We start from the raw sequence: 27956 nt of genomic DNA, 5'->3' as shown, positions 1-27956 counted from the left end.
ACATACAAAAAAAAAAGTAAAAGCATTGTCAGGAACTTGGGCATGTCATGTGACCAAGACCGCTGTGTTCGGTTGAAACGCATTACTGTGGATGAAAAATAAAAGGAAAAAAACTGCAGTGAGTCTCTGCCTCGATCTCTGTGGATGGAGAGAACAAAATAAATCAATCAGTGATGCACTTAAAATCTGTACACTGGTTGCTTCTAGTCCTGGTGAAAAGTAGGTCTGAAGATTAGTGGCATTTACTCCTGAAAATATACATCAATTTCCTTGTGCCTCAATCTACCTTTGCCACAAACTAAAGTGTTCCACCAATCAGAATGCCAGAGTTAGGTGATTCTGCTCTGAAAAAAGCAAGCCATTAACAATTCATGAAGTCCACTTAATCACACAGAGGTTTTACTTGAGCAGCAAATCATTCTTGCGTTTCTAGTACTGCTGTTTGCACATTGTATTCTTAATATCATTGTTCAACTCGGTCTTCTTCAAAGCTGACTTGCACATAATGTTTGCGCACAAGTCCATGATGGTCATAAACCAAAAACCTGAAATGTACAGAGTGCATCTCTTTATGTCTTTATTAATGGTCTTAAATGCCGAACATGTCAGACCCTGACCACTGTCACAGAACACTTGTTTTAAAGAAAACAGCCTGCCAAAAATTAATGTTGCTCATGTTTTATGTGATAACATTTCTCTTTTTTATTTTACTCTAAAAGAATGTAAAATACAATTTGACCATGGTTAAAACTGGGCTATGGTTCCAACTCAAATGTTCAAAACCACTGAAATTCACCAGTTATAGTTAACAGTGCAAAAACACACTATAACTCATGCCATCCACCATGTTTTTCACTAGATAGTCTGTCTTTTATTCCTGTACCGTTGGCAAATTGGCATATTTCGCACAGTAGGCAGGCAGTATAGAGTTATGGCATGCATTTTGTGCGTTGCTATCCATAATTGATGGATTTTAGTCATTTTACGTGTTTGAGCCAGAACCATACGTTTTTAACTGGAGTTCTTCAGAATTGAATCTTTCACAGTTTCACACTCTTAAATCTTTCCCATTCATCAGGTTGGGAATCCCTGGTAACTTCAAATAACAGTATTCAAATGGCTGTAGGCCCAACAACAGTGTTTTAGTAACATATCCACCTCATTTTAAACAACGTGAACTTCAGCCACTGAGTTGGACTTTCTGAGCACAATACTTCCGCCAAAATCGCTGTTCAGATTTTTACCGCAATGCGTTTGTGAGGGAGTGCCTGAGAAGAATGCTGCTTACCTTATCTTTGACCTTACATTTGCTCCGTATTTACTTCTACTTGGTCTTCCCTAAACTTCAGCCAACTCCTACTTTGGCTTTAATAAACAGAGTTGTTTTAGGAGTTTTTCAGTTTTACATCTTCTGACCCACAGAAACATTCAGCTTTCAATGAAGCAGAGAAATAAAAGTAAAAAAATATTTTTTAAAGTACTGATTAAACTGCAGACAAATAAGAAATTATACTGATGATTTGCCCAACCAATGCAAAGCTTGCCCCCTCCCCTGAGAATGAGTCACAAAAACGTTCTCCTCCAGCCACCTCAACAAAGGCTGTTCAAACAAGGAAGCATTTAGAGATTCCTCTGCTGGAATTCACCCGAGGAGCTCCTGCAACCACCTTCTCCAATGACCAGATCAAAAGGGTGCGAAAATGCAGCTCCTCTAAAACCTAGACAGTAGTACTTCTGAATAGTCTTCAAAAAAGGCCCTTTCACACATGACGAAAAAGCATCCTTTGTCTACAGCTGTCTAACCGGTCAATTCTTCAGACAGTGCCCTCTTGTTTTCCTCCTCTAAGAAAATCCCATTGTCCGGCTGCTGCTACAATATTGAACAGGGCAATGATTCGCATGGCGCTCTCAGATGTGTGGAGGACGCTTACCCCGACGGTGGGGAGCTTCACGCATTACTCGGCCTACCACAATCTGCATACACGCATAGACTACTGGCTTGCATCGTTGACACTCATTCCGCAGGTGAGCATGTGTCGAGTGTTGCCGAGGACCTTGTCCGACAATTCCCCTATATTGCTGACTATTGACACACCTAGGAAGACTATCCCGCCGTTCACGTGGCGATTCCCCCCCTACTCGCTCTTAGACCCCTTATTTAAGGAGGAACTGGCGGAAGCAATAACTACATTTTTTGATACCAATGTTGGTTCCGTGGACAGTTTCCAGACGGTTTGGGAAACGTTTAAGGTCTATATTAGAGGGGTGGCCATGGTCAAGCATTCAGGTGTGCTGCGCGACATCCGGCGTAGATTAGCGAATCTGGAGCGTCGACTGGGTGAGGTAGAGGCTAGACAGTTGGTGGGCGCGGGAGGAGGTGCTGCAGAAGAGTTAAAGACACTATTGGAAGAGTACCACGAAGCCGCAGATGCTGAGGTGAAACACTTGGGGAAGTATGCTACGGCCAGGGTTTATGGAGAGGGTGAGAGGCCGGGTTCGGTCTTGGCGAACATACTGAAGGCTAGAAGGGGTAAAGCTAATATCACTACGATCAGATCGGACGCTGGGGAGCTGTTGACTGAGGAGGCGGATATAGCGGCCTACTTTAAGTAGTATTATGCGGCATTATATGCTTCAAGGCAGTCGGATATGGATGAAGAGATACGGGAATATCTGGACCACATCAGGGTGCCCTTCCTCTCTAATGCCCATAGGGAATTCCTGGGCCTCCCCATTGAGAAGGATGAAATCCTTGAAGCTCTGGCGAGCATGCGGACGAACAGTGCACCAGGGGCGGACGGCCTAACGGTCGCTTTTTATAAAAACTTTACGGATATCCTGCTCCCACATCTTTCGCAGCTGTTTGATGACATGTGCGCTATGGGCCAAATGCCAAAGTCTATGAGTGAGGCTATACTGGTGGCTATCCCTAAGCCTGGTAAGCCCCTAGAGGAGTGTAGCTCCTACAGGCCACTGTCACTGCTAAATGTTGACACTACGATATTTGCGAAAATATTGGCTACGCGCCTTGCGCTGCTGACACCGGAACTGGTGGCTCCGGAGCAGGCGGGGTTCATGCCCGGCAGAAATCTCACCTACAACTTGCGAACGGTGTTTGGCACCATGCAGCATGTCCGCCGGGACACTAAGGCACTCACGGTTTTCCTTGATATGGAGAAGGCGTTTGACTCAGTAGAATGGTCATTTATGCGTCAGGTTTTAACTAAAATGGGTTTGGGCCCGGTGTTCCTGCATATGATAGGAGTATTGTACACGGCACCTAGTGCGAGGATACGACTGGGGGATCGTGTTACGGATGCTATACGCATCTCCAGGGGAACACGTCAGGGCTGCCCCCTGTCGCCAATACTATATGCCCTGGTGGCCGAACCGTTAGCTTGCGCCTTGCGTGAATACCACAGTCTTAGGGGGGTGAACTTCCCCACCTATAAAATAGTGGTCTCCACATATGCAGACAACACCCTTCTGTATGTTCCAGACCCAGAGAATAATTTGGCACCGGTGCTGAGAGAAGTGGTGCACTTCGGGGCCCTTTCTGGCCTACAGGTCAATTGGAATAAGTCCATTGCCTTTCCGCTTACCCCATCCACGACTCCCTTCGAGATGGAGTACCCGCTTCACTGGTCAGACGAAGCGGTCCGATATCTGGGAATAAGGCTACACACCGACCCTAAAATAATAATTGGGGAAAACTATGGCAGAGCCATAGATAAGCTGGAGGAAGATGTGGAGATTTGGATCGGCCTCCCTCTCTCGTTAGTGGGTAGGATATCGATCATGAAAATGGTAGTGCTTCCTCGCTTCTTATTTCTGTTCACTAATATCCTTATGGTGCTGCCCCGTGTTTTCTTTGATAGACTCCATAAGTCTCTGTTGAAACTGGCACGGGCGGGTAAACAGGCCCAAGTCAGCTGGAGAGTTCTTACATTGCCTTACCACATGGGAGGACTTGGGGCGCCAGACATGGAGTTGTACTACCGGGTGGCGCAGGGGGCTCAGGCGCACAGCTGGATCCATGGCGAGGAATCGGTCCCGTATCTAATACTGGAGAGATTGTTTGCTGACCCCCTCCCGCTTCCAGCGGTCCTCTTTGAACCACCTGACCGACGGACAGGTTATTTGGACTCCCTTAATTCCACTAGGCACGCATGGGACAGCATACTGCGGAACAAGGCTGGGGCACTGTTAATTTCCCCGGCAATGCCGTTGGAATGGGCACGCTGGCTTTCTCCATGCAGGGACAAAGGAGTGGTGCGTGCCCTTCAGGAGCTGGGCTTACATACGATGGGAGACCTATTCGTGGATGGTACCGCGATAACGTGGGAGGAGGTGGCTGCGAGGGCGGTCGCCCCGTCGCAGCTGCAGCGTTTCCAATTTCATAGGGTGAGGGGGGCGTGGCGGCAGCAATTGGGAGATGACATGGCTGAGCCCCCGGAGGTGCCGGAATTAACATATATCATTAAACACAAATGTCCTCGCAGACTTATATCCCGACTTTACATAATAACGATGGAGCAGTGTATACAGCGGTATCCCAAGGCTAAACTGGCCTGGCAACAAGGGTATAGTGATAGACGATGCCATGTGGCTGTACTGCTGTGCTGGTACGCGTAGAATATCTCTGCATGGCAGGCACAGATTACTCCATTTCAAGTACATAAATAGAGTATATTATACACCGGACAGACTATGCAGATACGGACTGCGAGAGGATGCTCGGTGCGAGAGATGCAGTCATTCCACGGCAGACTTTATTCACTTGGCATGGGAGTGTCGGGGGTCTATAAGTTCTGGCGGGCGATTTTCCAAAAGTCGGGAGGAATGCTAGGTCTGGAGTTTGAGCCGGACCCGGCAGTGGCTCTGCTGGGCTACTCTAAGAAGCTGCCCAGAGCTGTTCGCAAAATGGTTGACATGGGGCTGTTGATAGCAAAAAGAAGGGTAGCAATATGTTGGATGAGAGGACCATTGCCCACAGTAGCACAGTGGGCCCGAGATGTACTATGTTGCTGTACGCAAACCGAGGTATTTAGTGAACTGCTCCCGCCGCGCAGTCGACCAAAAAAATTCTGGGGGCTATACACAGAACACCTTAAGGGGAAGGAGGGAACATCGGAGAGGGGTACTAAAACGGGAGCCGAAAGGGACCAGAGGGCGGTGGCGATGTGAGCGACCTGTGGGAGGACCCTTTGGCACCGGGCGGGCTGATTTATGTGCAAAGCGTCAGGACGCACACTGATTTGCTGGGGGTAGAGGGATGGGGGAAGGGACGATTGGCGACTCAGAGGCATGAGTTTTCTATGACTGGCGCGTGGCAGAAAGTCAGTTACAGGGAGACTGCGCAACCTGGTAGAATCTGGGACTAGAATTAGGAGAGGAGATCTGTTCGGATGCCTCGTTGTTGAAGGGGGGTGGGGAGGGTGTTGGGTTAGTCTGTTACGGTTAGTGAAAAACTGTCGGTCCCCAGTGGGGAAGTGTAAACAAGATATGGCATACTACTGCAATAATTGGAAGAACTCAAGGCTTGACTACTTTGTTGTACAGCGATGCCCGGCCTCCGGGATGTGGGATAAGCTGTCGGGCTGCTGGGATGGGTTGTGGTATACTAGCCGGCCTCAGGGTTGTAGGCGCACGATTCTGTATGTCAACTCGGGTCATCAGATAATAAATAAATTCAAAAAAAAGAAAGAAAAAAAAATCCCATTGTCAAACCTCAACAAAAAATACCCTGTCCACATTAACTCCAGTGGCACCCTCGTCCATCATAACTACAACGACCACTCCAACGAAGAGTACACAGCTAACAATAGTCGTACCATCTGAGATTGTCCATGACCCAATCGTCGACAACTGAACTACATTTTTTGCCGGTGTTGGAAGAACAGCCAGGTATTTCACATTTATCTTCAAAGGTTTTTGTTCAATTGCAGCGTACATATCCTGAACTCTGAGCTAGAGGCTGGCATCCGAGATTAAGAGCAAGCCTCAAATATGGCATACCTCCCTGCATAGCTGGATGTGCATTGGATTCCAGAGTACAAAGCGGAGGGTTATAAACAGGGGCGAAGGAGACTCAGACTATGAGGGAAGGAGGGTGGGTTAAATATGACTCTTTGAGAGAGACAAATAATAAAGAACCACAGGTAAGTAGCTTTTTTTCTTCTTCAGCATTGTCTGTTTCATCGGTTCACCTGAATATTTTTGAGCCCTAGCGTTTCCCACGTGAAGGTTGTCCTTCCATAGAAGCCTAGGCACCAGTACATTGTATCACACTGTAAAGCCGGTACTAGTTGCCTTTGTCTATGTTTCAACAGATACAAACTTTCCAAAGACAGTTTTCTACATTGTCTCCCCTTGGTCCCCCATCATGACCTCCACCTTCTGTGCCATGTTCACTGACACTACCTGTGCCATCTCTGCTGCAACTTCAACTACAGGTTCCTACTCTAGTGCATCCCATATCCCCAGTGCCAGGGGGCATGGGGGAACCGGATTTTCCGGATAATGATCAGGAGTCAGGCCTAGAAGAGGCGGAAGGTGAAGCCATGGAAAAAGAACAGGAGAAGATTAGTAATCACCAAGATGAGGGAGTATGGTGGGACTTCATTCTACCCAGGCGACAAGACCCCTCCGCAACCAGACTATTATCCTGATTACATTGCCTGTTTTCATGAGCAGCGTAGAAGTGTGAAGTTTTGGTGTCATCAGTGAAGCAGCAGTGTTTCTTCTATGATTTTAAGGAGAGGCCCAGCAAGACCACAAAGTGCATTTGTGTCCCAGATCATATCTGGAAAGGACTCAAATTCCTGAAGACCCATGGTTTGTATTGCTGTTGTGCAACTTATGGATTGTGCTCCTAACCATAGCTTGGAAATTTCAGTGGTTTTTCGGTTTTAATTTGTAATTATAACAACACTTTACCTGTGCTTGTTAGTCTAAACTCTCCGTTTTTATTTTAAACACATCTTGTTCAGCACCTCAATTGCCACAGTCCCCTTCCCTGAGAACTGGAAACACGCAGCAGTCATTGCCGTACTAAAGAAACCATCAGCAGACCCCAGCAAACTCAGCTACTGACCGACCTCCCTTCTCCTGTTTCCCACCAAAGTATAAAAAAAGCCATCAGCCAACAACTCTCCTCACATGTGGAACCGAACCTCCTACTCAACTCTCCCCAATCTGTATTCTAAAGCAAACACAGCACCTAGACAGCCCTCATCGCATCTCACTGAGGAGAGACTGCAGCTCTGATCCTCTTAGACCTCTCGGAGGCCTTCAATACGGTCTCCCACCACACACTCATCACAGGGCTGCACAACAGAGGCATCCAAGGAGCCATCTCAGATGGATTGCCTCTTTCCTCTCTCTTCACCTCAGAAACCAAGGAAATCATCTGTCGAGTACCCCAAGGATTCTCGATCAGCCCTACCCTCTCCAAAAGTTATGAAACCTCTGGCCAGTATTGCCAAACCCCTGGACTCAACATCCTATCCTATTCCAATGACACACAACTCATCCTATGCCTCTCCGAAGATACCTCCAAGACCAACTTCCACAACTGGATGACAGACGTCACCAACTGGATGAAGGACAACTGCCTGAAGCTCAACAAGGGCAAGACAGAGGTACTGGGTTTCAGAAACAAAAGCTCCCGGTGGGACGCATCCTAGTGGCCCTCAGACCTCTGGCTTACTTATGCTCCCACTGACCACACTAGGAACCCGGGCATCATTCTGGACATCAAGCGAACCTTGATGTCTCAGGTCAACTCTGTCTCCTCCTCCTGCTTCAGTGGCATAACAGTAGCCTCTGCAGCGTGGAGGTCCCCAATCTACAGGGGGCCCCCTCTGTCACTGTTCACAGGGGGGGCCTGAGAGCTCCCGACTGGTTCAGGAGCGTGGGGCCTCTTTGTATTTTTCAGGGGAGCCCCCTCAAGTTTAATTATGCCACTGTCCTGCTTCTTCATCCTCTGCATGCTGCATAAGAATTTCAAATGGCTACCCCAATGCTCAAGACGCATCATCGCCCAGGCCTTTCGTATCCAGCCGACTGGACTACGGCAACACTCTCAATGCAGGGTTCACAGCTCACCCCCTCTGACTACTAAAGACCATAGAGAAAGCCACAGCTAGACTCATTCTGAATATCCCTAGACAAACTCACATCACCCACTTTCCTCAAAGAATTTCACTGGCTCCCTGTGCAGAAAAGATGTCTGTTCAAGCTCCTGACCGTTACACACAAAGCCATAAACAACTGTGGACCCATCTACTTAAACCACTGCCTGAACTTCCATCAGCCCACCAGATACCTCTGTGTCCCTTTCTCTAACCCTCAACTCCCCCCCCCCCCCCCACACACACCCTGCAGCCAATTTAGCAGATGCAGAGATTGCTCCTTCTCCTACTTAGCAGCGAAGACGTGGAATAAGCTACTCATCTGCATACCTTCCCATCTCTTCCAAGGTTCCTAAAGTCCCTGAAGACCTTGCTGTTTGGCTAATCAACTGGATCCTGCAAGCGAATGGATGCAATCACGGGTGAAGAAAGAGAAAGAGAAAGAGAAAGAGAGAGAGAGAGATTGAGATTGAGATTGAGATTGAGATTGAGATTGAGATTGAGATTGAGATTGTGATTGTGATTGTGATTGTGATTGTGATTGTGATTGTGATTGTGAGAGAGAGATTGAGATTCCCCTATAGCCAATTTGTATGTTGAATTGTAATGTTTTGCCTTGTTTGAAGAATGTATTATTATACGAGATATGATCCGAAACTGGTAATTGTATAATCTGGTTTAATATTGCTATTGAGCATTTCTGGCGATACAATAAACCACTCAACCAAAGATTGAGTGGTTTGTAAATGTCATCAGAATCCTATGATGGCAACGTAGGATCATATTACACAAACTTTCACTTGCTTGAATCATTTTGTGTCCTCTTGCTGGGCCGCACCTTGGTAAATTTAGAAAGCTGTACTTTATTGAGAATACCCTGAAAAGGCTGCAAAACATTTACTTTATTAACATATTCACATCATACCGGTGCCATACTTAAGTCTTGCATTCTCACCCTACATAAAGAGAACGTTGATGGCTGTTGAGTTTGGCCAGTTACCATTGCTGGTTGACCATCCGTCTTGGAAATATAATGGCCCTACATCATGTAGATTTTGTGGATCCTAGAAGTAGGACTTTATGCATTCGATTTGTATGTGCTGGTCCTTACAAAAGGCATGTGTCACTTCACTGGAAAGCAGCATTAATGCTATGGGCCTACGTACATGTAGGGCGGTCATAATACAAAGTATTAATCCTGCTGACCCCCCCAATTTAATCCAGCTAACCCCCAATTTAATTACACTAAAAGTCAACTGCCACGTATTAGACAGTAAAACGAACATTGAACTGCGAATGCAAGCTGCTAGCCAAGAGTATAATAATGTTAACTTTGGTTATCCTGTTAATCGCTGGTGTCCGTATTAGTACAAACTCCCTGATAAGTACTTACACGAGCTAGATGGTGGTATCACGTTAGCATTATTGCACTTTATTAGTTGAATTTGTTGTCTATTAATAAAAATTAATTGTTGCATTTTATCAAGCTGATCATGATTGATCAACTATTTGACCTGTAGAGTAAGAGGGTCTAATGTAATCTAGGTTTATATAATATGCTTTGTTTTGTCTCATTTATTGATTCGAGCAGCTCAAATGAAAACAATTAGTGCTGTTTTATATTAAGTGATGCGGCGTGAACAGTGGTACAGTACTGTTTATGCATTTTATTCAGTATAGTAACTGTTTGTAAGTTTTATAAGTAACATTGTTGCCTTTTTAATTAACACATTTTTGATATGATTTTAAATTCATATCATCTGACCTAAACCAATGAGATTGCAGCAGCCTGATCACCACGCCCCTTAAAGGCTACTGTACTTAAAGTTCTAATTCAAGTGTGAAGAACAGTTAGCTTTGTTGGATAGGTGATCCTTAATAGAAGAGAAGGGTGGGTTGCATGCAAATCTATGAAAGATACCAATAATAAAGAATGACAACTACAGGAAAGTAACTTTGTTTCTTCCTTCCATTGGATGTTTCCTAGATTCACATGCTTGAATCATAACAGAAAGCAGGTAAAAAATACATAGTCAATTAGTATTGGCAATGGTGGAAATTGATTAACCAAAGATATCTATTTCTACACATTGCATAGTGACTGTTGCTACTGTGCAGTTAAAGGTTCATCAGAGTTTCAATTGTAAGCGAGTTTTTGCTAAAAACTTTGGCGCTGTTTGACATATCTTCACAAAATATATTTAAATAAAATAGATCATCCACCTCAGCTCCTTCTCGGAAAGCTTTAGGGTGATCTATCAAGTGGGGCCATGAAAAGGTTGTGTTCCAAAACACTTTTCTTCTCCTTACAATTGCCATAGAGATAATTAGACCACTAGAGATGAAGAAGAAAATAATGCTGACAGGTTTTACACCGAATTTGATAGAAAGCTGGATATTTATCAGGGATGTGGAATTCCTATAGCCCGATGCCCAAGACTTATTGTTTGGGGTCAAGGACAACACTTTTTCATGTATATTTTGTCCTTGTGACAAGTAGGCCCAACCCCCTGCAGCACAGACACTTTGGCTGCCAGTTTACAGTACCATATTATGGATCAGGGAAAGGAACTGCTTGCAGTAAAGGTAATATTTGTGTCCATGTGTTAATGCTGTTCAAACTTGCATTTATGATTCATTAATGCAAAGCCTTTATTTATTAGGGCAGTGGTTCCCAAAGTGTGCGCCGCGGCACCCCGGTGCGCCGCGATTAGAAGCCAGGGGCGCCGCGCCGCGTCGCAGGATGTGGGAGATTGCAGCCGCAGTTAAGATACCCAGCAGCATTGGAGAGGCACAGCGGGATGGCAACACTCACACCTTCAGCCCAGTCATGAGCTGTTAAGTCGTGTTTGAAGGTGACTGAGAGGGAGGGGCTGCAGCTTCGGTCGCAGGGGCATCTTTTCAGATGCAAACAACCCTGAATGCGTCGTGTCATGTCTCTGCAATTTAGAGGGGCCTCACACATTCCCTTCCTGCCCAGGGCCATAAAAATCGTAGAACAGGCCCTGATTACACCGAGGCAGCACGTGGTTCTCTCCACAGAGTTTAATTAATGTTACTAAATTGTAAGAAAACCTCGGTTCTTCAAACATGCAGTCTAAAATGTAATAAAATAAAGACATGGCACAATCGCACCCACACTGATTAACAAAGTATGGAGGACAATCCGTTAAATCAGTTCTCTTGGAGTATCTCCTTTAAGTACTGTACATCACAGTGGGGATGGCAAAACTAACATTTTTGACAGAGACCCTGTCGTCTCGTTGTCTTGTCCAGGAGGGGGTGAGGAGCCCTACCCCACCCTGAAAGAGACAAAGATGATACTAGAATACTGCATGCCCACCCCTGTGCCCACCCTGGTGGATCCTGTTCCCCCTCATGTGATGGTTCCTGCCCCCCCGTGATGGCTCCTGTCCCCCCCATGTGGTGGCTCCTGTCCCCCCCCCAAACCTGTGATGGCTCCTGTCCCCCCCGCCCCCCCTATGGTGGATCCTGTCTCCGCCCTGGGTGGTTTCTGTCCCAGTCCTGGAATGGCTCCTGCAGCGAGTGTGAAGTTCTTGATGGGCCTCTTCTCAAAAAGGCTCAGCTCAAAATTAATATGAAAAGGTGAGCGAGTGAGTAAGTGAAGGGATGGGTGGATGGCTGGATGAATTAGTGAAAGGGTGAATGGATGAATGAAAGATTGAATAGATGGAGAATGAGAGGATGGATGGATGGATGAGTGGGTGGAAGGATGGATGAGAGAAAAGGTAAATAGCTGGATGTATGGGTCGAAGGGTTGCTGGATGGGTAAAAGGGTGGATGGATGAGTGAAAGGATGGATGAGTGAAAGGATGGATGTGTGAAAAGGTGGATGATGAGTGAGTAAGTGGGAGGATGGAGGTGTGAAATTATGGATGGATTGATGAATTTATAAGTGCAAGGGTGAATGGATGGATGGATGAGTGAAAGGGTGGATGGATGGATGGGTGAGTGAAAGGGAGGGTAGGCGGACAAAAGGATGAATAGATGAGTGAAGGAGTGAAAGGATAAATGGATGAGAGAAAGGATGGATGAGTGATCGGGTCAATGGATGGATTAATGAGTGGATGAGTAGATGGGTGGGTGGGTGGATGGATGGAAGGATGGCTAAGTGAAAGGGTCGATGGAGAGAGAAAGGGAGGATGGATGGATGACTGAAAGGGTGGATGGGTGGAAGGATGAGTGACTGGGTGGATGGATGAGTAAGTGAAAGGATGGCTGGATGGGTGAAAGGGTAAATGGCTGGATGGATGAGTGAATGGATGGATGGTTAGAAGAGTGGATGGATGCGTATACAGATGGATAGGGTGAAAGGGTGGATGGATTGATAATGGATGGATGAGTGAAAGGATGGATGAAGGGATGGATGAGTGAAATGATAGCTGGAAGGATACATGATGGATAGGTTTGCAAATGGTTGAATATGTTTGGATATGGCTGGGCTTACTTATATACTACTGCGCGACCTCCTCTGATGTGTCTGTAAAACATACCTATTGTCCTGACACCTGCCTTTTAGAACTGCACCAGCAGGACCCAGCACACTTAAAACACTGGGTAGAGGGGATCTGGTGAGCCATTTTGGGTTCATCAGAGCCCACCACATGTAAACTTCTTGTAACGCCACAGAGCTCCTTGAGCCTTTCTCTAGCAATTGAGATGTACTTTATAAGATCTTTTTGATTGCAAATAAAGTTTTATGATGGTGATGGCTACTCTCTGAATCCTTCATCACGTCTAGGCTTGATTCTTCATGTAGACCAGTGGTTCCCAAACTGTGCGCCGCGGCACCCCGGTGCGCCGGTAAAAAAATGGTGGGGAGCCACGGCCAACTGCCAAGTGGGTCAAGGGAGCCATGGGTCAAAAAGTTTGGGAACCACTGTATTAGGGTGAGCACTCCAATTAAATGTTGTAAGCTCAGACTGCACTACTGACAGTGGTTCCAGTATAAAAATGTGTGCTCACGTTTTCAAAGTTTAGCAATATGAGGCTATGTATAATGCTCTCAGAATGCTCTCTGATTAGATGCAAATATTTGCAGAAGCTCTAAAGCAAGATTGATGATTCTTTGCTTTAAAAATAAAATGTTCACAAAAAATGCAAAAACATTTAGCTAAACTGCTGTAAAATGTTAGGTACCATTGCTTTGCATCATCATTTATTTCAATGTGTTGATGTATGCTAGTATTTCCCCAAAATATTCATAATAGGAAGTCAGTGAAACCAGTTTTAATAGGATTATGGGAAACATAAAAATAAGCAGGCTTTGTTAAAGCCAGTAGGTCTGAAATTGTTGGTCAGCATTTTAGTTTTGTCAATGCTTGACTGGTTTTGGCATGGTTTTTGTAAAACCTTAATGGTGTGGGAGCTGCCGGGCCCACACCATTATAACAAACATTGGCAAAAGCAAAAATCATTTTGTTCTCAAAAAGCATGCATTGCCACAGTAGTTCCTGGCACTGTACAAAACAACTGTATGTCAATATGCTCCTTGTTAAAGAACAGAATGCTGCCACTCACAGTGAAGCTCGCCGACAGACCGAGAGACAGAATTTTAATAAACACAAAAGGTCATGGTTAACGGCAGACCTAATTAGGGGCCCAATTATTAAATACAATCTCAAAAGTGCACCCATGTCCTTGCATTAAGTGCAGATATACAGCTTTCTTGAATTCACAACACTTTACAGAAGTAGGCCAAGAAATATTAATCCTGGAAAATATTGGTGAGCTGCATTTTAGCATGAGCAAATGTGCAGGTATAGATTTGCTCATGTGAAAATCTGAGTGTTTGCAAGTTCACTTTTCCTATAACCACTTTTTTGCCAACCCTGGATGAAGTGTTATGTCTGCCATTGTCAGGAGTAAATTTTCAATCTTTCTCCGCATGGGAAAAGATTAGAGAAGAGTTGTTGAAAACCCTTAAAACATGCAAGTTAGTAGGTTTGCACAAACTCAAAAGGGCATTTCAACCCTCGAACTGTTGCTTACCATTACCTTCAGCCCCAGTGTGTAGATCTGCGGAAACGTGCCAACGTAAGGGAATTGCTAGTATTCAAACCCTACTATGGAAGGAGCCCTGGCATAATCAGAGAGGCTATTTCAGAGCTTCTATGTATAATGAGATTGCTGCCATAATTTGTTGCCGCATTTCATGGCAGAAAGGGGACAGGGGGATTTTGTTACAGTACAAGTTGATTTATGAAGCAACCTGCCCCACGAACAAGTAGATATTTAATTAAATTCCACACCCCTGTTTATCCAGAAAGTGTGCTTGTTTGTAGTAAATCTGAGCTATTTTAGAGAAGTTATGGTTTAAAAAATGGCAATATCTGTTGCAGTTGGACTTCTCACTGGGAAATATGTTGTGGCTGCCATTACAGGACACTATCCCAGAGTCCTGGAAAGTGATGTAAAAAAAAAAAACATACAAAGGGGCAGGGAAAGCCTGACCCGCTAGTCCTTGGGGGGAGCAAAAAATGAATTTATTTTGGGTTTGTTGCAGTCTCACATGAGTTCTATGAGTGCCAGCACACCCCTCCATGTGGTTGCAGGAGTTCAAGAGACTGTGCACTGCAGTGATGTGGGTGCAGATGTAATGTGATAAGATAATACATTGTTAAAAATATATATCTATTCACTGAAGCAATCAAAAGTTAAAGAGAAGTTATATGTAGGTCTCCTGATTAAAAAACATTACACTTTTAAAGTTCTACGTAGCTGACACAAGTATAATTTGCACCGCTACGATGCACTGCTTATGGCATCACATGTTATGTTTCTGCGTAAATGTGAAATCGATGGTGGTGCATGTTATATTTATTTCAGTATCTTTTGGGCACAAGGCTATTCCTCCTATCCATCCATTGTTGTGTTCTATGATCTAATTTGCATAATTTCAGTTAACTCACTATTACTGATATTTTCTTCACGTTTTCAACCAGAAGAATGTCTCAAATTAATCCTTGCAGGTGATGGGGTCTTTAAATCCTCAAGAGACAACACTCATGTATATTATCTGCTGCACTATTTTGTGTATCAGTATTATTTCTATGGGAATTATGCACGACCTAAGCTGGTTCAGTGCCCTCAAATTGCTGAAATGTAATTCCCTATATAACTTTTTATGTGTGTAACCAGGCTCTGCAAGTGAATCAAACTATGGAATTGTTAAATCTGTGATTAGGTTTTTTTTCTTCAGTTTTTCCAGTTCTTAAGAATAATCAAAGGTGGGGGATGTATGGAGGTGCGACTCCCCTCCTCCCCCACCCTCCCACTCCCCTTTGAGGTCCTTCAGCGGGAATATAATCTAAACCAGACTCAGAATTATCAGTATCTGAGACTGGCTACTGTTGATGATCTCAACGGACGCTGACTGGTCCAGGTACGAGGGCCTGTGGCTGGCTCTTGCGGCAGGGGTTGCAAAGAGGAACATTGCCAGAAAGTAGGGGGCGCCTCTACCTCCGTCACTGGAGGAATGGAAACTAGACGTTGACTGGTGCCAACGCCCTTAATAAACGGTTTATAAAAGCAGGGGGTTTGCTAAGAAATGGTAAAGAATCTGGGCATCCTGGAAGAAATATAGAGGGTGAACTTGGGAAACTGACGCACACAGAAGGTATTGTATACCGCCTATCTTTCAGTGACTGTATCATTCTTGCAAAATGGTATCTGCTTGATTGTGTAACCTTGACTATGCATACTGTGTCTACAGTTCCCTTGAGTTTTGTTAATAAAAAAATTAAAAGAAAGAATAATCAAAGGCAGATGAATCCCCCCAATCATCGCTATTGAAATATGGAAATATTTTCTGGAAAATCTTAGGACTGTTTGTGTGGGTCCATACAATGCTCTCATTGTGTATAGTTATATATTTCTCTAGGACTGTTGCATCAGTGAATGTAATTATTCCCACAATGATGAAAACAAAAGAGATCCTGATGATATTCTGCATTTAAATAGGGATAATGGCTGTCTGATGAGTTATAGAATTCATTAGCATTTATATTCCATGAATTTGCAAAAGCGCCAGTAATTAAGTCATCCGGGGAGATTTGTTTTAAACATAGGGGATTTGGCTCATTTCTCTCAAACCCCTAATCTGATAATAAGCTCTTTTCAAAACCACACCAACCAGCAGAGACCATGCAGTGATGTTCACAGCACGATAATTGTGTTGTACTCTGTGAGGAGAAGAATGTGGCTGCAATTCCTGAGCCACATAAAACACACTATTTTATTGAAATGTAGTTCCTGTGTACCAAGAACGAAATTATATTCAACGTTATAATCCACATCAAGATGAAGGGAACGCCAGTATAAAATGAGATGTATGACCATGGAGGAAAAGGGTATCTGTCACAGAAACGAGATTAAATAAGAAGCCAACTGAAGCATCAGCTGACTGGAGGAGGGATAATTATTTCTCATGTTTCAAAACCTTAATCAGAGTTACTTTCATTTAGTTCTTGCATGTGTATTATTTTGATTGATCTGGGCCGTGTTAGTGGTTAATTGTAAACCACAGCTTCAAATGTTGCAATTGTGGATATTGCAGCAGAAGATTCATTTGTTTAAACGTTCACTTGGTGTAAAGATGGAGACACAGCAGTCTCATCAGTCCCCAGAATGGGGATGAAGATTTTAAAATAGTTAGGCTGTTTTTGGGGTACTACCTCCAGAGTGCTTTTTAATATTATCGACAAACACTATCCTGTTATTTTTAGCACCAAGAACTGTAGGCATAATTACTGTCAGAGCGCCTTCTATCCCAAGCATTGGAACAGGTTGTATGTATGATGGTTCAAAGACTTGCTTGTTAGGGATCTTATCTCTTCTGATGTTGCTCTCCCACCTTGGGGAGCCACCCCTCAGCATTTTTAGTAACTTTATCTTTGTTATTGACAGTCATAATTCTTAATGTTGGACAATTGAGTTGTAGTTTCTTTAATATTCGATAACAGATTTAAGCATAGAGATAGATCTGGTGCTTTAGTTTTCAACTCTGCCAATTCCTCAGTGATATCAAGATCAGGTACATACATTAGTCCTAGAATAATTAATATGTAGTGTGAGCACCTAATACTCCTTTAGACAAATTATTTAGTGCTTTTTAAACCCTATCAAGACTGTGTAGCTAATACAGTAGGTGCCGAGGCTTGTCTAAGCATACCATTAGCTCACTGTAGTATGTTATTGGATTCCGGGTCAAATGGGTGTGAATATAGTAGCCTTACTCCCAGAGCAGACATTTCCTTGCGACAAATACTTGACCATTGTCTGAATGACACTTATGAACTGGTTCCATTGGTACTAGGCACTGCAAGTCTTTTATGACCGTTCAAGCAGAACAGTTTGTGTGGCCAAACCTAAAGGAATATAGAGCATCAATTGACCTAAACCAATATATGTTTATTATGATTAACACTCTGGAGTGGCCCAATGTGGTTGAGAAAAATTACCCTAAATGGTAAAAGTTGGTGCAGGTCTTAAACAGTTTGAGCGTTTTATTTGTTGGCAAATGTTGCATTGCTTCACATATTTGTTTGTAAGCTTTGGTAAATATGGCTGCCAGTATTGTTGCTGTAGCATTGATGCAGTATCACTGATGCCAGCGTGAAACAGTTAATCCCTCAGGAACTGGAATGACTACATCCTATCTAGCTTGCTCATTTGGAATATGCTTATCCCCTACTATATGTACAAAGAAAATGAGAACATTATTTTTCATGAGAGTGCAGGAGTATTTGAGGGGGAAATTATCAGGTAGCTTTTCTCCAGTCCGTGTTTCCTGTACTGCCATTAAGGTGTCTTCTTTGATCTTAGTGTGAGAATGAGCTACAGCATCTACATTTTGCGCTACTGTTGTACCAGCCAAATATGCCTCACAGTTCCCTTTAATATGAATTATTTCACTTTTGTGGGCCATGGTGTGCTGTACATGAACCAAAGAAAGCTTATCCTGTAGACAACTACCTTTCCCCAAAGTTCTTTACTTTTTATCAATTTCCGCTTTGACTTTCTGAATCTGTTTAAGCTCCAGTGTGGTAAATCTATATTATAACCTTGTACACAGACAACTGAATCTCAAGTATGGGAACTGACAATCAGCCTTCTGAATGGCGAGTAGGAGGGCATGTATTTTTGCTCGATGGGCAGTGGAGTTACCCAGAACGTAAGTGTTTGTACTTAGCTCCTTAAAGTCACCATCTTCAAGAACTTCCTGCATTGCATTACAAGCCACAGAGCTCTTCTGTTTTATGCTTGTTGCAGGCTGTGCAGTCATCCTTATAGAACATACTCTTGTACTCCTGTATTAGTGGTATATCTGGAGTTTGTGGAGTGTTGTGTGTATACTGGAAAAATTCCTCACTGCGAAGTATTGGATCATATTTAAATTTTACATCAGTGGTATTTGAAGACGCTGCCCACTGCCCCCAACTAAGGTGGGTGGGCTCGACGCACTTTCTAAACAGGGGTTATGCTATTTAAAATTGCCTGCAGGTTCCTCTGTTTGTGTCTTTTAATTTGAGTAAACGCAAGGAGACGATGAACGGAGTGCTGAAACTTTTCAGACACTTTCTCCCAGTCACTATTAGATCTGAGCTGAAACCATCATCGTTTTTTAGCTCACTTCGCCACCCCAGTTTAGACCCAGCCATATGCAAATCAGTCTTGACCGTGTGCCTCAAAGGAACAGTCCAGCCTGAACTGCCAAGCCTGTTCTTCCCTGGACCCGAAGCAAGCATTCTGGGACCGGTTTCGGGGTAACACCCCTCATCAGCCAGGCTAGCTTGAATCCAGTGGCAATGTTAGCAATGGAGCCACATCTGGGCATACCCTGCCAACGTAGGGCGAACAAAGCAAACTTAAGGAGACGATGGACGGAGCGCTGAAACTTTTCAAACGCTCCCCCCCAGTCACTGGGTGACGGAGTGAGCTAAAGAACGATGATGGATTCAACCCAGATCGAATAGTGACTGGGGATGAGTGTGTGGCAAGTTTCAGTGCTCCATCTTTTGTATGCTTTTTTGCATATCTGCTTAAAAACGAGCACACTTCACTACGAGGACTGGTGGGCGGGATACTCTTTTTGCCAATAATATTTTTCGTTCCATTCTTTATTATATTCAAGTCATATTTGGGTGCTCAAAGTATGTCTTACGGTTAGTTATTCAAAGTCAATAGTAAATGTTCATTCTGCCGATAGGCATATGTTGCTGTAATGGGCATTGAAACAGAAATGGGTCTCTATACTTATTCTAAGTGTACTTCCCTGCTGGAAAGTGCCCAGACTGGTCTAGTAAAAGTATATCTAATGTTAATGTTATTATTTTAATATTATTTTTAGCATATGGCCTCCATGATTATTTGGCTGCATGTTTTTTTATTGCATATACTTGCATTATTGTTTTTTAAATGTATCACTTACACCAGCTTGCCAAGGCCAGACCTATTGGCTTACCAATGCTTGTTTTTATGTAAATGTATTTGTGATATTTTTAGTTTATTTTGTCATATATTGTTTCTGCTTTGCAGCTGATTTTATGCCAATTTTGGGGACCAACCTTAATCCGGAATTCATCTCTGTATGTAATAATGCCACTTGGGCAATAGGCGAGATCTCCATTCAAATGGGTAAGAAATTGTTCCTGCTTTGAAGACTTGATTCATTACAAATCTGTGGGTTCCAATGCATCTTTGGTTGTCATAAATATTGATGTGTAGTATGATACCTCACCAGTGTCCTTCTGTGAGATCCACTGACTCTGCCTAAGGTAGCTATTTCATTCAGAGGCGTATTATCAACATTAATAATCAAATCTTTCTTCAAATGTATGTCATGCGTTTATTGCTGAGTAATTATGTTTGTTAATGTTTGCCATTGGGTTAAAAAGTAGCGGTGTATTTGTGTGTTAACCAGTCAGTCCTACCAAACATGAGCGTGATCTATTTGGTGAATCATTTGTTCCCTGCATTTGGTTTTTGTTGAAAACTCTACCAGAAAGATGCATTAGATTGTAATATGTTCAAGTATAAATGTTTTCCCATTGTGTTTTTTTAAATTTGACAGGTTTGAGTTTCTTACTTCAGATCGGTACGACTATGCCCTTGGGAACTTCATGGACCAGTTCATGGAATTCCTACCACAAAGAGAAGAATTTCATGAAATGTTAAAAGAAGGCAAGATTAGATAAAACTACCATGACATATCCATGAGATTTAGGATAAAATGTGACTGATGAAGTGCTTGAATCAATGGAAACTTCTGCATTGTTTCAAGCAGAAATTCACTCCATTGTTTATTTGCTGTGATCCATAGGTGGACCAGCTATATGCAAACCTGTCTTGTCCCTTTCCAGAAGGGGAGAAATTAGAAATACCAGGCCTAGTCACCTCTTGAAGTAACTAAGACTATATCAATGTGATGCACCGCCAGACTTTCTAACATGATTGTCCCATGGGGCACAGCAGAAACCTTTGTGCTCTAGCCTCATCGAAAGCGATTCCCAAAACATCGGTTGCTGAAACTCTTAATTGCAGGGATGGAAAATATTTCCCTAAGATATATTCAAGGGATCTGGTAAAGGCCGCTAGAAGCATCATAGTCCCTATTTGTTTATTTGTTGCATTTGACCACACCAGTAAACACCAGTCTCTATCCAAGCGAAGCAGAGCAAGCTGCATTGTGATCTGCATCATATTCTGCCATAGCCAAGCACACAGGTCAGTTTCATTGATCGTAGCAATGCGCTCATAAAGGGGGAGGCTGTGACAGTGAAATATTTATTCTCAGTAGGTCTTTATTGCGTTTTAGTATTTGTACCGATTGCATTGTCGATACAGCTTGTACATACACCAGATATTAAACACTAGATCAGTATGGTTGTGTCTTGTAAGCAAGTAATGTCAATAAATACCGTGGTCCATCCAAACCATTTACACACTCAAAAAGCAACCACATTTAGCAGTCTTCATTTTCAGGAGTAATTAAACGATCCATTTAGAACCTTTTGTGGTGGAGTTCAAGACACAAACACATTTTAGGCCCTATATAAATACAGCAATGAGATAGTAATATATTGCCCTATTTACTTTATCCCAGATACTTAGATAAGGTAACTGTGGCCCCAGATCCTATAGTCTAAGAATCCCATCTTTGAACATAACATCCTTCAATACAAGACCTGTGTGCATCCAAGGGCATGCGTAATGGAGCCCATTTAGGGCTGAGCAGTTAGGTAATTACCACAGTGGCAATTCAGGATAATATGGGGGTGGTTTGGATCTCATTAGAACATAAGCCTTCCACCACCATCAGACTACTAACATAAATTTATTCCATGAATGGGTATTCAATTCAGTTTTACCCAGATGATTAGATAAGGTAACTGTGGCCCCCGATCCTATAGTTCTACAGAGAATATGAAGAGAACACATCCAGGTCTGATCCCTCAAACCACCAACATTAGACTACTAACATAAACATATTCTATGAAGGAGTATTCAATTCAGCTCCCAGTAGTCAATCCAATATCATATGTTTATCTTAACCCCTTTCCCCCCCCCCTTCCCCCTGGGACCCCCTCTCCCACCTGACTTCCCACTCCCATTATCATATCTTCACTTTCTGGGCTAGATAAGTCAAAGCAAGCACATTGGTCATTGCAGTTGTACAGCAGCATAATATATTCATAATTAGGGAGACCTAATCCACTCTCTCCTAATGAGGCACGTATTTACTCACCCTATGCTACTCTGAGCCCCATATAAATGACAGGAGAAGTGCCAGTCGTTTTTAAAAAAAATATTTCTTCATTACCACAGGTATTGCAGCACAAAAGGCACTGGAGTCTAGGGAGGACCGGCATCTTTGAGATCGCTATTGGTGACAGAGGGAGTGCACACCCAAAGGGGAGGGACTATCACACCACTGTCAACATTTACTGTCTTTGAGGTCGCCTGTTGTGTGGTAAATGTTGTTTTTTGTTTTTAACTTTATTTATTGATTTTGCAGCTGAGATCAGTACACAACAAAAACAGAGCGATCCACAACCATGACCCAGAAGATGGGTGATGGCGAGCAGGTTCAGTGTCTACATGTCCGATGAGCAATGGTACATAGCAAGTTAAACATTGCAAGATTCAAGCAGTACTTAGCAGTCGACTTTTAGAAATGACAACAAGCAGTTAGTAGTGATTTCACCACAAGGCGTGCACAACGTCGGCTTAAAACGAGTCCTGTCGTAATCTGCTCACAGCAATTTGGGTGTGATGTGTGTATGATCGTATAATTTCCTCTCCAACGATCTTAAGACCTTGTTGAGACATTAGGGGCTGGCGCCTCAACGGAAGGAGGGAGTGTCTTTGTATCTTGCGAGGGTTAAGGGGATGTCCTCATTGTGCGTGCGTTGGCCCATGCCACAAATTGTGCCCATATGTCTTTGGGTCTTGATGCCGTGGGCATGAGGTCCCAATATGCCGATGGCATATCCTGGCAGCATGTAATGTCGTGGATCCAAGTGTCTACTGTGGGAGCCCTGTGTGTGCCCCAGGCAATCGCAATGCTGCGTTTTGCCAAGAGGAGCATCATGGCAGATAGCCGGCTTGTGCCCGGGGGAGCTTCCGCCACGTACCCTAGTAAAGCTATCAGCGGGGAACAGTCTAACCTGTTCCCTGTTACCGCATGTATAGTGTCAAATACTGCGTTCCAGAAGCGCAAGATGGGTGGGCAGGACCATGCAAGGTGAAGGACGGATGTCTGGGTGTGGGCGCATCTCCAGCATTTACCGTCGGGTCTCAGACCCATTTTGAATAGTTGGAGGGGCATGCGGTAAAGAAGATACTTAAAATGTATGACTCTCAATTTGTAATTGGGAAATAGGTATTGGAGCTGTGCACAGCAGAGGGCCCATTGATCCGCTGTGGGTGGTGGGTCTAGGTCAGCACTGTTCCGGCGCAACAGGTGTGACAATCGGAGAGGTTTATTGCATGGCGTTGTAAATGCACTCGATCAGTTTCTTGGGCGATTGGTGCGCCAGTATATTCTCTAGCGCAGCTACCGTCGGTGGTGCCGAGGGGAAGGAAGTATGAGCTTGTCTACAGTTAGCTCTAAGCTGGTAATATAGAAGGAGTAGCAGAGAGGGTACCTGGGAGCCGCAGGGCCCAGTGGCCTTGCCAAAAACACCTTCTCTGGATAGAGGTAGTCAAAAGTGGCAAGTCCCATCCGGCGTGCTCGTTGGATAGAGCCAGTATCATGCATTGGAGATAAGCTCAGGTGATGCGCCAGTGGCATTCATGGTGCATACAGTAAGGGGACTCTTGCGCGCCGTCTAAGACCCTCCCATGCCCAGCGAGGACTTCCACAGTATTTATCTCGTCGTTTGGTCTTTTATAGGTGTAGTAGACGGCAGCTGGCAGAGGGTCCGGCGAGGCAACATCTATCTCGACGGCAACATGGGGCTGGAAAAGAGTAGGATGGGCCCAGTAATGGAGGTATTGTGCCTGTGCACTTAAAGCATAAAGCTCGAGGTCCGGCGCCCCCTGCTCCCACTGCGCTAGTGACAGTGGCAGCACCTCCCAGTTGATGCGTGGTTGTTTGCCCGCCCAAACGCGTGTCACTAGAAGGGAGTGTAGCTGCTTAAAAAAGGCTTGTAGGAGTGGAATGTTGACAAAGAGATATAGAAATGTGGGCAGAATTATCATCTTTGCAATGGCTATTCTGCCAGCCAGCGAGAGTGGTAATTTTGCCCAAAGGGCTATTTTACTCTCCAACCAGGTAATCAGCCAGCCGTAGTTCATTCGCCAGATCTCCTTTACCTCTCTACTGAGCCAGATCCCTAAATATTTAACCGCCCCTTCCGCCCAGGTCAAAGGTAAGTCCATGTCTAGAGTGATTTTGGCCGATGTCAGGGGAAGCAGCTTTGACTTGGACCAATTAACCTGTATGCCCGACATGCCTCAGAACAGGAGGATCTCCCTCAGCACAGGATTAAGATTTAATTCCGGCTCGCGTATGTATAGCGTGATATAGTCGGCGTACATTGATATGATTAGCCCTCTGTCCGAGAGGCCCAAACCCCTGGCCGTGTGCTGCTGGTGAATCCTTGCAGCTAGAGGCTCCATCGCTAGCACGAATAAACAGGGGCGAGAGGAGGCACCCCTGTCTGGTGCCTCGCAATATGTGGAACGAGTCTGATTCCAGGCTGTTGACCCTGAGTCTGGCAGTAGGGTGGGTGTAGGGCAGTTTTATCAGTTTCAGGAACTTGGCACTGATGCCTATGCTGGACAGTATCGCAATACGATACGGCCATTCGAGGGTATCAAACGCCTTTGTTGCGTTTAGGAAGGCCAAGAGGGCCGGCAAATCTAGAGTTAGTTGGTGGAGGATCGAAAAGAAGGTACATAAATTATGTGTAGTGGAGCTCCCTGGGATAAATCCGGATTGATCCGGCCTGGCAATAATCGGGAGTAGGGGTTGCAATCTATTGGTAAGAAGTTTGGCTAGTATCTTGGCATCTATATTGATGAGGGAGAGTGGGTGGTAGGAATCAATCTTATTAGCTGGAATGTCTGATTTTAAGATTGTAATAATCACGGCCTCTCGCATTGTTGGCGGAAGGTGGACTTTTTCAAGTGACTCCTGATATACAGCCAGTAGCTAAGGGGCGAGAACTCAGCATACATCTTATAAAAGGAAGCTGACAGTCCGTCCAGACCAGGGGCTCTTTCCCCGGGCAGACTTTTTATAGCCTGTGTAATGTCTTTCACCGTAAAGGGCAGATCCAGATATTTACGCTGAGCGTCGCTCAGCCACACCGGCTCAATGGATTCTAGGTAAGTCTGCTGCTCCGAGTTCGGGCTGCTCTGTGTGGCAGTGTAGAGGGACGCATAAAAGTCCATTAATCTTCCCAACGTGGCGGTCTGTCCGCAGACAGGGCCAGAGTCATTGTCCAAGAGTTCAGTGACATGCGACGAAGTGCAATGTTGCCTTAGTGTGAGAGCCAAGGCTCTGCCAGGGCGGTCTCCCTCTCCGTACCTTCATACACGGGAGTTCTTCCCCAAGAAGAGCGTTTCGCAGACAGCCTCTGTGCCATATTCGGAGATTTTTGTACGTATAGTCGCCAAGTGTGTGGGTGAATCACTCTGAAAATACAGGAGTTCCGCCTGGTGTATCTCATTCTCAATCTTTTCCAGTGTGGACCTGATTGATTTATATACCCCCTGATTGTTTGGCAATACAGGCCCCTCTTATAACGGCCTTGATGGCCTCCCACAGAGTGGAGGAAGATTCCACCGATTTTTCGTTAGTGGCAAAATATTGCAAAATCTCTGATTGTATCTCTTCTCTGAATGCTGCATCATTTAACACATGCGGTGAAATATGCCAACTGAAAGCGGTCTAGTCATCGGAATGGTCCAGCTAAGCATGCCAGGGGCATGGTCTGATAGAGTGCGTGGCATATGTTTGATGGGCGTAGACCAAGACGCAACATCATTGGAAACCAACCAGAAGTCTAGGCGAGACCACGCATTGTGGCATGCGGATATGCAAGTGCCCTCCCTGAGCTCCGGGTGCCAAGCACGCCAGATATCTGTCAGCCCGTATTCTTGGGATATGGTAGTGAGAACATCAGTAGTTTTGGGATGCAATTCTCGGGAGACACCCAATCGGTCCAGAGAATCCTGCATAACAGCATTGAAGTCTCCCCCCATATCAACGTCTTAGCGCCATGTAGTGTGATTTTAGACCAGATAGATTCAAAGAAGGTAGGGTCCTCTATATTGGGGCCATATACAGCAGCCAGTGGCAGAGGAGTTGTGCGTAGAGTGCCTCTCAATAGGACATATCGACATTCAGGGTCAACCTCTGAGTTGGTTGTGGCCCAGCCCACACTACGGCTTATCAGGATTGCTGTGCCTCTCGCATAGTTTGAATACGCTGTTGAGTGTGTCTCCCCCAAGTACCTGTTGTGTAGCTTGGGATCAGTGCCATTGCCAAGGTGCATTTCTTGCAGGAAGTAAATATCAATCTTGTGCCTAATTAGATAGTCGTGAACTAACCTTGCCTTCCTTTGATTGTTGAGACTGCGTATGTTCCACGTTAGAAACTGGATTGAAGTCATCTTATGTCATTACTAATGCTGCTAGTGCATCTGAAGTGTACTGTTGGCTGTACGAACTCTAATTAGTGTGAGCCGCCCTTCAGAAAATAAGACATCGTAATCAAGTTGTGCACTCTGCCGCTTCGCATGCTTACCGAAATGAATGCAGTAAACTTCTTACTTACAGTGACTCCCATCCCCAACCGCCCTGCCCACCCCCCTTCCAGACTAACCCCCCAATTAGGTTGTGTTTGCCCTACCCACCCCCTTCCAAACAACCCAAGAAAGAAGATAAACTTATCGAACCATGGGAGATCTCCCTGTGGGGGTATGGGTCACAGCGAACTGCCCTGCATGGATGGCAGCGTGGCCGGGCTGTACAATAACATGGGGTTACAGAACAAGGAGAGATAGTGAGCATCAGCGAGGGCGGCTATGAGCATGTGACACAGGCAGCTGCACCCTGTAATCATCCTCTGATTAGTCATTGTCACTTAGTCTGTTCTCTGCCTCGGTTTGCGGAGGCGAGCGGGAAGGCTGTTTCTTAGAGCAGACGTGTTTAGCAAACTTGTGGGCAGATTTGGCATCCGTGAAGAAATGTGACTGTCTCTGATACGAAATTTTCAGTTTTGCCGGGAAGAGCATTGCTTACGGGATTTCGGCGCGTTGCAGAGGACATTTTGTGGGGAGGAACACCTGTCGTGCAGCCTGTACCAAGGGGGTGATGTCCGGGAAGATGGATATATTGCTTCCTTGATAGTTAATGGGGCCATGATCTCTAGCAGCTTTTAGTATGGAGTCTCTGTCCCAGTAGTTTAATAGTCGCGCGTTTATAGGTCTAGGTGTGCCGCCGACAGGTGGTTTTGGCCCCAGAGATCTATGCGCACGCTGCACCACAAAGACAGTCGAGAGAGCAGTCGGGAACAGTTCACGCAGCAGGCGCTCGACGTATGGTTCCATCTTGTTTTTGGCTGTGGTCTCAGGAATTCCGGCTATGCGTAGATTGTTGAGCCGGGACCAGGCCTCCAAGTCCTCGTTTTTTGCCTTGGCTACTGTTAGGACGTTTTCCATATTGAGGAGGTGTTCTTTGGAGTCCACTTCAAATTCGTGGGTCTCCTAGGCGCGATTTTCCAGCGCATCGATTCTTGGATCGTGCATGTCCACCTGATGCTTCACCGTGTCCAGTCTGGTGGAAAGCGCGTCAAGTTTGGTGTCTATAGACTTGGTTTGTGCAGACCTCCAACATTATCGTGCGCAAGTCCTCCTCCTGTCTATCTCCCGAATTGGTGGATTCTGTTTTGGGTTCAGAGCCCGTGTCTGCAGTGCGAGTATGGCGTTTGTTCTTACCCATGGTGTGATCAATAGGTGCCACCCAGGCACAGGGTCTCAACGGACTCTTACACAGAAATGTTGCCACTCAGCAAGGGTCACGGTGAGGAAAGGTGCAGTCCCGGGTGGCCCACGCCAAAAGAGGGGGGGGGACGAGGGCCGGAACCCAACATCCAGCAAGTGAAGAAACACGGTCGCACTGCAGCTCCAGCACAAGTGGAAGGCCAACTTGTCTGGGTCCCAAGTTCGTGTCAGTGCCGGCCCACCACCCCTAACAGCACCCCAAGTCCTACTGGGCCATCGACGCAGGCTGCTGGGGTCCCCAGCATTCAGGAGAGAGTTAGGAGACCACACCTTGATGCCGGGG

At 45.0% G+C, this 27956-nt stretch overlaps 1 protein-coding gene across 1 annotated transcript in view; it reads left to right on the top strand.

Moving 5' to 3' along the window:
* Positions 1–27956, top strand: part of TNPO1 (transportin 1) — a 1554860-nt gene that overhangs the window by 1220866 nt on the left and 306038 nt on the right. Inside the window, exon 18 of the mRNA XM_085632345.1 lies at positions 19695–19793. Within this exon, the coding sequence (XP_085488471.1) occupies positions 19695–19793 (99 nt within the window). The remainder of the gene's footprint in view (positions 1–19694; positions 19794–27956) is intronic.

The sequence above is a fragment of the Triturus cristatus genome, chromosome 2_1, assembly GCF_964204655.1.
Source record: "Triturus cristatus chromosome 2_1, aTriCri1.1, whole genome shotgun sequence".
NCBI classification, from domain to species: domain Eukaryota; kingdom Metazoa; phylum Chordata; class Amphibia; order Caudata; family Salamandridae; genus Triturus; species Triturus cristatus.
The sequence above is the reverse complement of the archived record's forward strand: the minus strand, read 5'-3'. Positions and strand labels throughout refer to the sequence as shown.